Source organism: Gracilinanus agilis, chromosome 1 (genome assembly GCF_016433145.1).
Source record: "Gracilinanus agilis isolate LMUSP501 chromosome 1, AgileGrace, whole genome shotgun sequence".
In the NCBI taxonomy this organism is placed as follows: Eukaryota; Metazoa; Chordata; class Mammalia; order Didelphimorphia; family Didelphidae; genus Gracilinanus; species Gracilinanus agilis.
In genome coordinates, this window is record NC_058130.1 from 9,654,512 (window position 1) to 9,671,076 (window position 16,565).

Below are 16,565 nucleotides of genomic sequence, written 5' to 3' on the forward strand. Positions count from 1 at the left end.
ATGGGGGTTAAGTGACTTGTCCAGGGTCACACAGCTAGGAAATGTCTGAGGCCAGATTTGAACCTAGGACCTCCCATCTCTAGGCCCGGGTCTCAATCCACTGAACCACCCAGTTGCTCCCTTAATTAAGCCTTTTAAAAAGGAATATTTACTAAGGTATAAGTTGGTAGAAAACATCTACTCTTCCAAAAGTACAGAGAAAATGTACCTGGGGGAAAGTGGGCTCAAGTTCAAAGTGCGGATGTCACAGCTTCTAGAAGCCTTTTCTATAAAGTCCTCAAAATGTTTACCTTGAGTATGGTGTAGCTCTTCTAATGGGCTTCTCATAGAGACCTGAAGCTGCTTTTCCTCAATGTGTCTAGTTTGTCTTTGGCTTCTGATGAAGACACTGCCTTTGGCTACATAGTGCTGAACCATCCAGGGAAGCTGCTAGGATGCCAGTGAGAAGCCCAGATCTTCTGGCCTTCTGGACACTAGGTCATTCTCTGGTGACACAGGGCAAGAGGCAAGATATTTTCCTTTCACTTGATAAAGGCATTGGGCCTAATATTTTGTGTGTTTCCTTAATTGGATGGGTTGATTGATTCAGTATCCCTCCTCTCCTAACCCCTTCACATTTAGAAGATGGGGGTGAGAGGAAAATAAAGCAGCATGAACACCAAAAAAAAGGTGGGGTTGAGTAAACATCGCCAGGAACACTAAAAGCCAGCTTGGGTCTAGGCAAGATAAAGATGACAAGAAGATGTCCAATCAAAAACCTGCGTTTGAAGCAAGAGGAGGGTCAAAGAAGAAGTAGAATTGCAGTTCAGCATACATGGGATGATGATAACAATTTTTAACATTAGTTTTCAAAAGTTTTGAGTTCCAAATTCTCTCCCTCCTTCCCTTCCCCCTGCCCCAAAAGGCAAGCAATTTGCTATAGATCACACATGTGCAGTTGTGCTAAACATATTTCCATCCAGTGAGGGTTTTTTTTTTAAATTTTGTTTTGTTTTTTCTTTTTCCAGTGAGGTTTTAATGAAATCTCATGTTATAGTTGGTAGGAACAGAGAGTAGGGAAAGGGTTTCAGAGCTTTTATAATTCAAGCCAATAAATATTTATTAAGTCCCTCCTATATGCACTGAGTTGTGGGAGTCAAAAACAAGAACGAAATAACTTCTGTCCTCAAGGAGCTCCATTCCACATGAAAAGTCAATTATTTCGATGGATCTGTGAACTCTCTGATTTTGCTGTTTCCTTCAGAGATGCAGATGACCAACCATCCATTCCTACCTGTACCTAATGAAGCTTTGCCATGTCCTTCAATGACTTTGCCATCAGGGATCCATTCAATATGCTGGAGGGTTTCCTTACATGGACATCATGAAGGCAGGAGTGGAACCCTGAAGCTGTCTCCCTCTCGTCACTTTGCCTTTGCCATGTGACCAGTCCATCTTCTCTTCTTTGTGTGTTTCGCTGATGACATCTGTTCCTCACATTCTTCTTAAAAGTCTTCAACAGGTCTACATGTTGTAGCTTATTCACATCTACTTTCTGTCTTTCCATTTCTCAGTCCAATGAGCCTATCAGGCTCACAAAACTCAGGTGAGGCATAAAACAGGAAGATACATACTCACCAAAGGTGTTAAAAGCTGCGATGGAGATCTGGCCTAGAGTTCAGCTTGAACAGGGAATCATTGAGGATAGTGAGGGTTCTCAGATTCTTCTGTTTGTGGGTGACATTATGATGGTCATATCAAGGCCTGGAACCTTAAAGATCCTTCTGTAAGAGACTTGTAACCTCTCCAAAGAGTTTGGTTTGACTATCCAAAAAGGAAAGACCAAGTGGATGAAGAATGCCTTTTATACTGATGTAGCATTCCCTAAAATCTGTCCATCAGTATTACATGTGAGCAGTTTATATATTTGTAAATATTCATCTATTTCACTTAGGTTGTCAGATTTATTGATATAGAGTTGGGCAAAATAATTCTCAATAGTTGCTCTGGTTTCTTCTTCATTGGTTGTGATTTAATCTTTTTCATTGTTGATACTGGTTATTTAGTTTTCTTCTTTCCTTTTTAAAAAATTAAACTAACCAATGGTTAAACTTTTATACACTTCAAAATAAAACCAGTTCCTTGTCTTATTTATTAGACCAATGGTCTTCTTACTTTCAATTTTTTCTGTCTCTCCTTTGATTTTCAGGATTTTCAATTTGGTGATTAATTGGGGTTTTCCATTAGTATTTTCTAGTTTTTTTTTTAATTGCTCACCCAATTAACTGATTTGCTCTTTCTCTATTTTATTGTTGTAAGCATTTAGAGATATAAATTTCCCCCTAAGTACAGCTTTGGCTACATCCCATCAATTTTGGTATGTTGTCTCCTTGTTGTCATTCTCTTTAATGAAATTATCGATTATTTCTGTTCTTTGACTCATTCATTCTTTAGGATAAAAGGACTTCATTTCCAATTAATTTTTAGCCTTTCTGCTGCCCTTTGTTGAATGTAATTTTTATTGCATTATGGTCTGAAAAGGATGTATTTAATATTTCTGCTTTTCTACATTTGATTGTGAGGTTTTTGTGTCCCATTATATATTCAGTTTTTATGAAGATGCCATGTACTGCTGAGAAAAGGTATTTTCCTCTCTGCTCCCATTTAGTTTTCTCCAGAGGCCCATCATATCTAACTTTTCTAAAGTTTTGTTTAACTCTTTAACTTCTTTCTTATTTTTGTTGGATTTATCTACTTCTATCAGTATCACATTACAGATAGGGAAGATGGATAATGAGCTGGAGTCAAAGATGAATAGTAGTAGGCTTAGTGGGTTCAGAATAGTGCTTGGCACTTACTAGGCTCTTAATAAATGTTTATTGACTGACTTACTAATGGGCCTCACTGTTTTTGAGAAGTGACAAAACTTCTTGAATGACCCTATACCAGTATGGGAAGAAAAGAGCATATTTTAAAATGATGTTTAGTGTGTCTGATTCCTTATGAATCCATTTGGGGTTTTCTTGGCCAAGATCCCGGAGTGATTTACCATTTCCTTCACCATCTTATTTTACAGATGAGGAAACTGAGGCAAATAGTGTTAAGTGACTTGGCCAGGGTCATATAGCAAGTAAGAATCTGAGGTCAGATTTGAACTCGGGAAGATGGGGCTTTCTGACTCCAGGCCCAGCACTCTATCTACTACGCCACCTAGCTGCTACTGGTGTTACACAACAGTCTTTGAAGCTAAAAATGAAAACGGTGAACCGAGTACCCCGGGAAGTAAATACAGAGCACATACAGTCATACAAAGTCATTTCAAGAAGGAGTGAGTGCTGGCCACTTGGAGCAGTACACAAAGCTTTGAATCTCAGGAGGTAGCGCCAGGAACTGGGCTTTGAAGGCAGCGGGAGATTCTAAGAGCCTGAGGTGGGGAGGGCTGGAATTTCACGCGTAGGAAACAATCAGTTCAAAGACCTGGAGGTAGACTTCGTGTAGAGGAAAGCATCCAGCAGACCCATTTGACGGAAATGGAGACTATGTGACCCAGGGGGAAATCTGAAGTTAGGCTGGAAGGTGGGTGGGATGAACTCTGGCTCTGGAATTAGTCAGGTCCAGGGGACTTGGATTTGAAACATGAATTTTTATGTGGGCGCGGGCAAGTTATTTTACAGCCTCAGGCCTCAGTTTCCTCGTCTGTAAAAGTGAGGGTTGGACTAGCTGGCTTATGACGCCCTTTCCAGCTTTCCATCTCAAGCCCAGTCAGGTGAAATCAGCCAGATCATCCCTCTCAGCAGCCCCGGCTCCGAGCAGAACCCTTGGAATAGGGCGGGGCTGGAACCACCTGTGCTCTTCAAGGGGCGGGACCTCCTTCAGGTGGACTGGTCTGGAGGAGGGTGGGAATGCCAAGGATAGGGGGAGTTCGGGGCAGCTGTCATCCTCCCCTCTTCCTCCTCCCTCCTCTGGCCCCAGAAGTTCTAGGTAGGAGAAAAGAAAAAGTGCCCTGGTCGCCGAATAGCTAGCGCTCTCTCGCTCGCCCCCCCCCCCCCCCGGCGCCGGCGCGGAAACAGTTAACCTGGGGGGGTGAAGGGGGAAAGGGAGGGAGTTAACCCTTTCGCTGCTAGGGGCCGGTTGGCTCGGTTGGCTCAGAGGAGCCGAGGGCTCGCCGTGTCCCGCGCTTGCCGTCCCACGCTAGGTTCTGTCCTGCTGCCCTAGACCCCTTCGTGGGGGCAGAGCCCCGGAGAAGAGCGACCCGGCCCACGGTTATCCCCCGCCCCATCTGGGGGGTGGCCTGGCAGCGAGCCGAGCCGGGAGGAGGAGCGCGCCGAGCGGAGGGAGGAGGGAGAGCGGCCAGCGGCAGTGGCAGCGGCGGCAGCAGCAGCAGCAGCGGCGGCGGCAGAGGTGGCAGCAGCGTCTGCAGCAGCATCGGGGCGGCAGCGGCGACGCGGAGCCTGTGCGGAGCGGAGCCGGGCTCCTGTCCTCCTGCCCTCCCGACTGCCCTCCTGGCGGGGGCCCGGATGTGAGCGGCGGTCCGGCGGCGGGCGGCGGGCGAGGGCCGGCCGCGGGGCTCCGGCTGCCTTTGGCTGGGCGGGAGCCGGGAAAGGAGGTTAAGAAGCAGCGGCCCCTGCGCGGCGGCAGGCGCAGGGCACGGGCGGGCATGGGGGACGGCCCGAGCGGCCCCCGCACCGCCCCCGACCGCCAAGAGGAGACTTAAGCTGGGCCCGAGCCGCCCTTGAGCCCGGAGCCGCCGCCGGGCAGAGCCGAGGGGGCTATCGCAGGGCCGAGCACCGGCAGGCACCGCACCGCGCCGCAGCGCCCAGCAAGCGAAGGGCAGCCCCAGCCCCAGCCCGGCNTTCACTTTCCCACCGCTGTCAGGTGTGCATAGGAGCGGGAAGGGGGGGGGGGGTGCTGCAGGTGGAGGCAAGAGACTGGCCAGGTTGGAGTCATCAGCTGGGGCCGGATTATCTTCGATGGCTCCCCGGGGGGAGGCTCGAGCCCTCTCCACTTCTGCCTTTCTCCCTCTATTAACGCTAGCTCTCCCCCACCCCCACCCCGTCGTGTGTGGGGTATTTTTCTGGTCTCCATTCCCCACCCCACCACCATTTCCACTGCCTCGAGTGGCGCTTGTAACCTAGCAATGGCCCCAGCACTTCCTGTATCTCCACGTCCTCCCCCCCCCCCCCCCCAACAACACGGAGAGACATGTGCACTCCCGCCCTGCCGGCGGTCTGCCCTTCCTCTGGCTCCCTGGCTCCCCGCTCCGGCTCATTGGGGTCCCCGGGGCAGCCCTGGACCTCCGACCTTAGAAGAGAGCAGAGAGGAAGGCGGGGCACCCCCTCCCAGGTCCCACACTCGGCCCCACTCAGCCCAGGCAGACGTGTGTCCTCACTTCCACCTGGGCACCAGCGCCCGCTGGCCAGAGGCCACCTTCCCTCCCCTTTCCCCCGATTCCCGGGGCCCAGACCCCAAGGGGCCAGGCTGAGGAGCCTTCGTGCGGCACAAATGGAGCTTTGGGACCCTTGGCGGGGGGTGGGGAGGTCCCGGCTCTTGGGCCTCCCTCCAGGTTATTTACTTCTGAGTACTTTGTCTCCCCCACCCCGTCTGTTTTCGGGTTTAGCCCCTCCCCTGCTCCCTGCTCCTCTAGGGTTCCCAGGCAGTGTACTTGTCTTGCTTCCCCTCGCTGGGTCCCGTCTCAGCCCGGTTCCCAGACAGGAGCAGCCTCGGAGGGCCGCCCTGGTTGCCGGACAGCTGGTGGAGTCCCATCCAAGAGCCCTGTTGCTGTCTCTGCATCTTGTTTGGGGCGGGCCTGCTAGGGTGGGCTCCGGCCAGCTTTGGGGGCCGGGTGGGGGCCCGTTCTGGCCGGGAGGCCTCTGGCCTGGTGAATGAGCTGTCATTTTCAAAATGCCAAAAGACAGAGATGGCTTCAGAAGCCAGCAGAGGAAATGAATGCCAGGCTTCATGAATTTTCATTTGAAGGAAGCGTGGGGACATAATCCAGATTATTTGCTTTGCCCGGATGCCAGGGAAGGACTCTTTCTGGAGGGGCTGGAAAGAACGCTGCCTTCCTCCCGGCGGAAGGACCTTTATTAGCCGGTTCCCCTGAAGATGGGGCCGACTCTGGAAGGGTGGCTTCCTTTTCCTTCCCGTCAGAAATATTCGACAGGTTCCCTGGAGCCTGGACAGATTTCAGGGCTGGGGAGGACCCTGGCTGCATGGGCAAGGGGCTCGCTTTTAGGCCAGCGCAGTCCCTGGCACATCCTGGGCACTTCTGAAATGCTTTCTCATTCAATGGAAGAAATAGAGGAACCTGGGCTTTGGGGAGCCACCAAGGTCTAAACCTCACTGCTTTGGGTAAAGCCGGGTTGGCCTCCCCTCCAGTAGGCAGCAGGCCTGGGCTTTGGAAGGTGAGGAATGAGGTTTCAGGTGCAGCTGGGCCTGCCCAGTGGAGAAGAAATGACATTGTAAAAAACGGGGCTGTGGGGCGACAAACTTGAGCTTCATTCATCTTGTCCCTGTCTCTCTCCCTCTCTTCTTCCCCGTCTGTCTCTCTCTCCTCAGAGGCAAACTATGCAAGAGGCACCAGGAACTCTCTCTCTGGTGACAGACCAACGTTTCGGCCCAAGAGCTCCCAGAACTCCCAGCAGACTGTCCTGTCCTGGCAAGCTGCGATCGATGCTGCTCGACAAGCCAAGGCTGCCCAGAGTATGAGCACCTCCACCCCCCAACCTGTCGGGTCTCTGTCCCAAAGAAAACGTCAGCAATATGCCAAGAGCAAAAAACAGGGGAGCTCGTCGACCAGCCGCCCCGCCCGGGCCCTTTTCTGTTTCTCTCTGAACAACCCCATCCGAAGAGCCTGCATTAGTATCGTAGAATGGAAGTATCCTTTTGGGGTTCCCCCCATCCGTTCCTCCAGGGTAGCCCGGGTGCTTTCTGGAACCAGCCTTGAAGGGCATGGCAGTGTGAGCGCCGGGAGGAGCAGGGGCTCGGCTCCTTTCCATGTTAAACCATGGCTCCCAGGTGCAAAGGCGCTTCTATTTAGGTTTCTCTTGGGGGAGGGCTGCCCACCGGGGAGGCCATCTGAAATGGCCAAGCAGTCAGACTGGAGAGAGGAAATGCCCCTGGGGGGGGGGGAGGGCTGGCTAGCCGGCGCGAGTGCCATGTTTAGGGAGCCCTCGGAGCTGCCTCTCGGCCCTCTGTTGGCTTTTAGGCTTGGCCAGGTCTGGAGTCTGTATTTCTTTAAAGAGGATTTTAAAAAAAAATGAACCGATTGGAATTTTACTGGCAAAAGAAATCATTTTAATCTTTAGCAGAATCCTTTCCCTTTGCTATCTGGAATCGTTCCTGAAATTCTTGATTAATATACATTATTGAGGCACTGGAGAAGACTGAGTCTGGGTTCCGATCCCATCTCAAATGTTGAACTAGTGTTATGACTTTGAGCAAGTCCTTCTTTTTTTATTTTTAATTTCTTTTTTATTAAACCCTCACCTTCCATCTTGGGGTTTTTTTTTAACCCTTCACTTCTGTGTATTGGCTCCTTGGTGGAAGAGTGGTAAAGGTGGGCCATGGGGGTCAAGTGACTTGCCCAGGGTCACACAGCTGGGAAGTGTCTGAGGTCAGATTTGAACCCAGGACCTCCCATCTCTAGACCTGGCTCTCAATCCACTGAGCTATCAAGCTGCCCCCTGGGCAAGTCCTACTAACCTCTCTGTGCCTCAGTTTCCTCAATTATAATATCAGGAAGATTGGATTCTGAGTTCCGATGGCCCCTTCTAGCTTTTGTTCTTTGCTTAGTTGGCCCTTTGAACCCTCACTGCTCAGGAGAAAATGGGGTATCTGTTCTTGTATCAATAGCATCACTCCCTGGAATTTCCTTAGCCTGGGTCCACCCCGTTGTTATAAACTGTGAGGGATTCTGCATGTGTGTGTGTGTCCTCTGACACTGGCGTGTAATTCCCACCCCCCTTCCACCCTTTGACTTCTCGAGCTACTCTTGGAGCTCAGGAATGTGCAGTTGCCGGCTTTAGGGAAAAAATTCAGCCTGTCCTTGGGCCGAAGTTCCATGTGTGGGTGTCTCCTCTGTATTTTTAAAATTGAACTTCAGATGCCCCAGGATGGTTGATGTATCCCAGACCCCAGATTTAGCCCTCCTGCTCTCCCTCCCCTCACACAGCCCTCCTGCTTAACTTTGTTTTCCTTTCCAGTCCCTTGCCCAAGCCTGTATAATGCTAAAGCCATCCTCCAGCTATCTGCTCAGGGAGGAGGGTGTGATGGGCACTTTCTCTTTGCCCAGATGCTCCTCTCAGAAACACTGGCATGGCTGGCAGAGCCCTTCGGCCCCTTCCTCGCCAGAGGGACTAGCCGTGGGGGCAGCCTCTTATCTTGGGAAGGCTCCTCTGCCTTCACATGAGAGAATGTAGGAGGCCGGGGAGCCAAGTAGCCCCTGACACTGCGTCCCGCATCACTTGGTCTTTTTGAAGTCCCAGTCTGTGCCAGTGCTTCCTGCCTTCCCTGGGCGGCCCCGGATGGGAGACCCTCTGGGCCGATCTGGCTGGAAAGGTTCTGAGGCTGACAGCCACGTTGGTGGATTTGGGAAGCTGCCGCTTGTTGCCTCTGCCCCTCCTTTCTAATAGAGGTCCTGGTTCTCTCTCAAGGCCTCTAGTCGTTCCTTTATACGTCTCTGCTTATTGGCTTTCCCAGAAGTTGTTTGGGAAAAACAATGGCCGAGCCCAGAGAAGTCGATTTTTCTCTTGGAAACAGGAAGGGTAATGCAGCTTCGTGTCCCAGCTGCTCGTCTGCCCTCAGTTAGCCATCAGCAAGAAAGAGCCACCCTGGCATGAAGGTGTGTGAGCCGAGCTCCTGGGAGTCGTTGGCTGTCTCTGGGGTGACGGCCAAGGCCAGGTGCTTTATCCTCTTGGCTATCGGGAGGAGACAGTTTCTGGGATTTGGAATCCTTCCTTCCCCACCCCCTAAGCACACACACTGGCCTAGCTGTGGATTTGGAGGAAAGCCAGCCCCCAGGAGGTAGCAAAGGGGAAGCTGGAGAGCAGAGAATCCCTGAATAATCCACGACCCCATTTATCTCTCCAAATGGCATCTCATACTAACCCGATGAGTTGAGCCCGAGGCCTGATCTTGGTGAGTCTGGGGTCGGCTTTCTGTGTCAGTGAGAGGACCGAAGGCTAGACGAGGCCGTGTGATGAGCGACGGGAACTTTGGGGAAGCGGTGGGGGCAGGCAGGTCCAGACGGAGCAGCCCTTGGTCCAAACCTCATGGCAGAGATGGAGCAGAGGGGGCTCAAAGAAGCCTTTAGAGCAACACGGCCTTTGGACTTCCCAGGGATGTTGGTAGCTCCCAGGCTGGCTGTTTTGGGGGAAGTAAAAGCCGGGGGGCTGGAGACGCTTTGCCTTTACTCCACGGCGACTCTGCCTGTTTTTAAGCAGAAAGAAATTGGCCCAAATCGACATTTAAATTCCTCTTCCATCATTTGTCCCAGAAATATCATGCCGGAGGCCCTTTTGTCAAGGTTGACTTGCCGGACTCCAGTCTGGCCTATCCAGTCAGATATTCAAGTGTCTGAATTTGGTGGCCATTAACGGCAGGATTAAAGTTAACTGATGAAGAACTCCAAGAAATCCCAGTTAATAGGGCTGAAATAGGAATGGCTTTTCTACTTTCTTGATTCATAACCACAGGGTTGATGAGAGGCAGTAGGGAGTACTAGACTTGTAGGTAGGGAGCCCTGGGTTCAAATGCTGCCTCAGTCGTTCACCATGATCAGATCATACAACTTAAGGGGATCCCTAGACAGTGATAGAAAAGGAGATTTAGATGAATGTCTGATCTGTGTTGGTGAGAGGTATTTCCACACTAGAAGGTCCCCCCCCAGATGAAATTATAGGCCTAGACCAAAAATACAAAGCCAAATTGACATTTCTTTGTAGGATCCTCCAGAAAGCAAAGGGAGTTTCCAGTCACTCAAGTCTTTGATGATTGATTTTGAAATCCACAGCCTGAGTTCAAATTCTAGCTTTGTTCCATGTTACCTGCATCCAAGGCCAAGTTACTTAAACTCTGTTGGCCTCAGTTTCCTTTTCTTTCTTTCTTTTTTTCTTTCTCTATTTTTTTAACCCCTCACCTTCCATCTTGGAATCAATACTGTGTATTGGTTCCAAGGCAGAAGAGTGGTAAGGCTAGGCAATGGGGGTCAAGTGACTTGCCCAGGGTCACACAGTGTCTGAGGCCGGCTTTGAACCCAGGACCTCCCGTCTCTAGGTCTGGCTCTCAATCCACTGAGCTACCCAGATGCCCCCATTCTTTTCTTTAAAAAGAAGGGAATTGCCAGGCCTAGAGACGGGAGGTCCTGGGTTCAAATCTGGCCTCAGACACTTCCCAGCTGTGTGACCCTGGGCAAGTCACTTGACCCCCATGGCCTACCCTTACCACTCTTCTGCCTTGGAACCAATACACAGTATTGATTCCAAGATGGAAGGTGAGGGCTTAATAAAAAAGAGAAGGGAATTGACTAGATGGCTAAGAGGTCCCTGTCAACTCCTCACTTGAGGATCCTCTTCAGGACCTGGCCCAGCGCTTTGTTCTAAGGGAAGGAAGGCCAGTGCCCCTCCCGAGAGCCCTCCAGGAAGGAGTTTGCATGGGCCTCCTTAGGCCTGCAGTGCAAACCAAATGGTCCCAAGCCATTTTGGAGGGCAGAGTTAGGGACTGCCAGGGCCGAGAGGACCTCTTGCTAACTCTCCAGTGTTTAATTGAGTCATTGCTGAAGGCTGGTCTTGATGCAATCCTTTGGAAACAGACCACCCAGCTCGAGAACTGTGAATGGGACTCTGGGGAAGTGCCTGCTGTGGATTCCGTGTGGTTTCTTACGAAAATTACAATTCTTTTGTAAACGGAGCCCAGTGGCGGCCCAAGATAAAGCAGACTAAAGCCCGGCTATATTCCAAACTACTGGTACTTCGAGTCAGAAATATGTAGTGGGCACCTACTGCGTGCCAGGCACTGGACTAAACCCTGGGCATACAAAGAAAGGCAAAATCAGTCTTGCCTTCAAGGAGCTTCCACTCTAATGGAAGAGAGACCACGCAAAGGAGGCGGAGAAAGGAGGCTGGCCAAGTTAGGGGGAAGGTGCTAGCATTAAGGAAGCCAAGAAAGGCTTCTCACCTGAAGGAAGCCAGGAGGCAGGGAGGAGGAAGGAGAGAATTCCTGGCAGGGGGGACAACAAAAATGCCTGGAATTGAGACATGGAGCGACTTGTGTGTGGCAAAGCTGTAGGCTATTTGGAGCAGGAGAAAGCATAAGAAAGTAGAGAATTCCAAGGACTCTGGAAGCCCTCAGATGACCTTTGGGGAGTCAGGAAAGTAGAAAAGACGAGGCTGCAAGGCTTGCCGCCCTTCTTCCCACCCTACGTTCATAGATGGAATTGTTCTTAGCTTATCGGCTGTACTCAAACAGACAGTGGCCAGGATTTGGTCCAGAGGCCAGAGTTTGCTGGTCCCATATCTAGAGCGTGAAGGGACCTTGGAGATCGTCTGACCCCATCCCAGCAGAGTGGCCAAGTGGGTCCTGTGCTGGATGTAAATAGTAAATAGAGGCTCTGGGTTTCAAACCCCTGGACCCATTTAGGCTCTGATCGAGACTAAACCAGAAACTTGTCCCCATCTTGCATTGAGTTTTTTTTTTTTTTTAAACCCTTCACTTCTGTGTATTGGCTCCTTGGTGGAAGATTGGTAAGGGTGGGCCATGGGGGTCAAGTGACTTGCCCAGGGTCACACAGCTGGGAAATGTCTGAGGCCGGGTTTGAACCCAGGACCTCCTGTCTCTAGGCCTGCCTCTCAATCCACTGAGCTACCCAGCTGCCCCTTGCATTGAGTTTTTGTGGATGAGGACATGGTGGCCCTATGAGAGCTGAGAACAAAGAGGAGGACTTTGTTCATATCCGAAGAAGTAGCTCGTCTCAGGACAACCAGGTGCCCCACAAGGAATTTGATGTCCGGAGCCTCCTTTAAGACAGGAAGACATGAGAAGCTGGCTAGGGGTTTGCCTCACACGAATGTCCCTTGGTTTTGAAGTAGAATCGTAGGCCCAGACACTGCCTGAGGTGAGGGGGGGACCCTGAGAGCCCTCCTAATGAACTCTGGGAACGAGAACTGCCTAGAACTTGGGGTCCCCGGGAGCGGCAGTCAGAAAACCGAGTGGGATCCATTTTGCTGAGAAAGTCTCCTGGGCTGGGGCTCGGAAGTCACGGGCTTTCCTTCACGCACGTTTATCCTTAACCAGACTTTCCAGACCATTTGACATATTTATATTATTGGCGATTTTTGCCAATTGTGTGGCCTTAGCTGTTTACATCCCATTCCCAGAAGATGATTCTAACTCAACCAATCATAACTTGGTAAGTGATCTGGTTTCATTTCTCTGTCGCTCGGTGCTTGTGGGTGATTTGCCAGCCACTCGCGTTGGGCCTCGGGGTGGCGACTTCCAAATAACTGTGAATGGGGGTTTACAGCTGTGCCCAGGAACTCTTCCCAGAATTCTGCAGCGATGTGGCTTTTGATGGTCTCCTTGTGTTTATGCTGAATTGCAGTGTTTAAAATCATTCATCTAGCTTGGATGGAAATGAAAACGTTTCTTGAATGGAAGAGTCCGTGTGTGCCCGTGCAAGTGTCTGTGCACAGATGTGTGTGCGTGCATGTGTCTGTGTGTGTAATATTTGGATCTTAGTTTTCTGCCAAGGTTTATATAATCATTTTTGCCCCTGTTTGGACTTTTCTCTCTGCCCTTTCTGCCCCCTCTGGTACCGCCCGTTCTCTCTGATCGGCCATCGTCAGGGGGTCAGACATTGTTGGGTGTCCAGAGTTCTCTTCCATGACTTGCCAGTTTTTACAGCCCTCGATTACCCCATAAACTCTTACAAGGGCTCCTGTATCGAGGCAGGGCCTGCGCTGGCGAGGAGCGTCGTGGACTTCAAGGCAGGTGCCTCCACTTTCTGGCCTCAGCTCTGCTGTGTCTGTGACTTGGGCCAAAGTTTTGTCGTCTGGGCTTTAACGTCGTGGCGTCTTAGACTTAGGCCTGGAAGGGATCCCGCGGGCGGTCAGGTCCAGCCCCTCATCTTCAGGGGCGGAAACTGAGCTCAGGACAGAGTGACGTGATCTGGCTGCGGTCACACAACCCTAAACATTTGAGGTGGCCTCGAGTGAGAAGAAGGACTCTGACTTATTCACGTTTAGCACCTATTATGTGCCGGGTCTTATGTTCTCTCTCTTTCCAGTAACTTGTGGTTCAAGGACTGTGTGTGGTTTTTTTTAAGCCCTTCCCTTCGTTCTTAAAGTAAACACTAAGTATTGGCTCCAAGGCAGAAGAGTGGTAAGGGTGGGCCATGGGGGTCAAGGGACTTGCCCAGGGTCACCCAGCTGGGAAGTGTCTGAGGCCGGATTTGAACCCAGGACCTCCCGTCTCTAGGCCTGACTCTCCATCCAGCTGCCCCCAACACTGGGCATTCTAAGGAAGACAAAAGACAGTTTCTGCTCCCAAGAATCTCATAGAATAATAAGTGAAACAAGATGTAAACAACTAGATATAAACAAGCTATGGACAGGATAAATTGGACAGAATGAGCAGAGGGAAGTCTGAGAAGGGCTTTTTGCAGGTGACACGTCAACTGAGCTTTAAGAAAAAACAACAACAAACTCTTAACTTCTGTCTGAGTATCAGTTCTAAGACAAAAGAGTGGCAAGGGCTAGGCAGTCAGGGTTACGTGACTTGCCCAGGGTCATACAACTAGGAAGTGTCCGAAGCCAGTTTTGAACCCAGGACTTCCTGCCTCCAGACCTGGCGCTCTATTCTCTTGCTTCCTAGCTGCCCCTCGTTGTGCCTTGAATATAGAGAAATACAGCAAAAAGTCTAACCCTACTTTGAGACTCAGCGAAGAGCAGGCCCTCATCTCTGGTTTAAGGGAAAAGAATAAACAAGATCTTAAGCCCATTAGAAGGTGGAAGTGGAGGAAATCAGGGCTGGCCAGAAGGTGATGGAGATGATGATGGAGACGATGACAGCTAGGACGGAAGGCTCGAGGTGGAGGTGAGGAGGGGCTCCAGGCTTGGGGGATGTTGGGCAAGAGGAGGCCAGTGGCCCTGGAGGCACTAAAGAAGGTAGGAGGGGCTGGTTCTTAAAAAGCCAAGCAAGATTTTCTATTTGCTTCTGGAGGTAAGAAGGAGCCATTGCAGTTAAATGAATAGAGGAGTGACACCATCAGACCTGCCTGGTGGCACATTGGACAGTGTTGACTTGGAGTCAGGGAGATCTGAGCTTCTAACTTATACACTTACTAACTGTGTGACCCTGGACAAGTCATGTTTAACCTTTTTGTGCCTCAGTTTCCTCACCTGTAAAATGGAGATAGTGCCATCTGCCTTTCTTCTCTCTGAAGGAGAGAAAATGGACTAACATAAATAAACCTCCAAGTGTTATAGAAGTGCCACTCGCCATCCGAGAAGAGATGTCAGGGTGAAGCTACAGTTTAGTCGATCAACTGGGCCTGACCACGTTTAGTCAATCCAGCAGTCATTTGGGTTAGGTGCTGCCCTCTGGGAGCCTCCAGTCTCTCAGGGTAAAATATAGGACTGAGTAGAAGGTTGTGAGCTGAGGCTTAAAGAGCCGCCACAGTCATGGGATCACTGAGGCGAGGCCCGGAGCAGGGAGCAGCTGCTTCAGGACTCTGCAGTGCTTGAAGCTTGGCAAAGAGCTTTACAGACATGATCTCGGTGGATCCTCGCGTGCATCCTGCAGCCTCTCTGGCAAAGAGGGCTCTTGTTATCTTTTCCATTTGACAGAGAAGGAAATGGAACTGGGAAATTAAATCGTTCTAGCCCAAGGTCACCCGGCCAGGAAGTACCTGAAGGAGGGTTCCAGTCTGGGGCTTCCCGACTCCAGATCCTTTGCCCCCACATAGTCACCGGGGAGACGCGGCCAGGGGAGTTTTCTTGGCTTCTGGTCCATCCGGGGGGGCTCCTGCCCGCTTCAGGGCCGGATTTTCCTGGACTTGATTTTGGCTGACCTTTGGGGTCACTCTTGTGGGCAACATTCTTGGATGAGCTGCGTATTGAAGGGAGGAGAGGAAGGGGCCCGTGGGGGTGCGGCATGCCCTGGCCGCTGCTCCGTCTTGAGCGTTTGGAATCCTTCTGCCTCGGAATCGATGATGGGGTTATTTCTGGGAGAAGCTGGGAAGTCGTAGCTGTCCGTCATGGGAGCGGCCTACCTCGTCCCATAGGGCACAGGCCCAGAGGCTGTTGGCTCCCGTGCCGTCACCCACTTTTTCCTCCTTGTGGGTCGAGAGAAAGCGATCCAATCAATGCCGAAAATAAGTACCTTCTAGAGAAGCGAATTAATCCAGATCAGTAGAATGAATCGTGCAGGTGTGCGTGAGTGTGTTAGCGGCGCCTAGTCTGACTTTTCTCTGGGAAATTTAGGGCGAGCCTTGCCTTTGCTGGGCGATCACGAGCACGTCTGGGGGAAGGTGTCGTCTGTTGTGGAATAGTAATAGCTCGCCTCTGATCACGTCGTATCCGTCGTAGGAGAATGGCGAGACGGGACGAGCCCTCGGACTCTCCCACCCCATTCTTTGGGGGTGATGCTCTCGGCTTCTCTTTGGTTCACCTTTCTAAAGAGCAGAGGCAGCCACTGTGAGCTCCTCGTAAAGGGCGTCCAGCGTGTGCGTGTGCGTGTGTGTGCATGCGTGTGTGTCGTGCGTGCATGTGCGTGTGCGTGCATGTGTGCACGTGTGCGTGTGTGCGTGCGTGTGCGTGTGTGTGCGTGTGTGTGCGTGTGTCTGTGCTCCCCGATCCCAGGGGCCAGTGCTAGGAGGGCCCCTTTCCCACTGTGGGACGAAGAGGTCTCCTTGTGGCTGGTCCCTGGCCTCCCAGGCAGGTCTCGTGCCTCTATGGAGCCTCCCACCAGGGAGCCTCCTTTTCTTTTACATCTGACCCAGTTTGCCTTGAAGTGACTTGCTCTATTTTCAGGCCTGCCGAGCGGGGCTCATTTTTCATCTGTAGTAAATATCCTCCAGTTACCTTGAATGACAAAATAAAGGGCAGAGGGGGACACCGGAGTGCAGGGCCCCGAGCGTCAGGAAGCTGCCTCTCGTCTTCCTTTGATGGTGTCATAGGAGATGTGATTATCACACTCTATCCAGACCCAGGGATGACTTTTTTTTAAATTTTAAAATTAAAAACCCTCACCTTCCATCTCGAAGGCAGAAGAGTGGTCAGGGTGGGCCATGGGGGTCAAGTGACTTGCCCAGGGTCACACAGCTGGGAAGTGTCTGAGGCTGGATTTGAACCCAGGACCTCCTGTCTCCAGGCCTGACTCTCCATCCACTGAGCTACCCAGCTGCCCCCTCAGGGATGACTTCTGTGAAAGGTGCCCTTTTGGATTATACGAACCTTTCAGGGAATTCTTTCCCCCCACTAAAACCCTTACCTTCTGTCTTAGAACCAACTGGTAAAGGCTATGGGGGTCTTGCTGAGGGTCCCACAGCTAGGAAGTATCCGCAGCCAGATTTGAACCCTGGACCTCTC

The 16,565-nt window shown here is 51.2% G+C and overlaps 1 protein-coding gene across 1 annotated transcript in view; it reads left to right on the top strand.

Moving 5' to 3' along the window:
- The first annotated feature begins 6,668 nt into the window (after positions 1-6,668).
- Positions 6,669-16,565, top strand: part of CACNA1D (calcium voltage-gated channel subunit alpha1 D) — a 345,485-nt gene continuing 335,588 nt past the window's right edge. The window contains exons 1-2 of the mRNA XM_044675443.1: positions 6,669-6,856; positions 12,280-12,385. Of these exons, the coding sequence (XP_044531378.1) occupies positions 6,684-6,856; positions 12,280-12,385 (279 nt within the window). The 5' untranslated portion in view covers positions 6,669-6,683. The remainder of the gene's footprint in view (positions 6,857-12,279; positions 12,386-16,565) is intronic.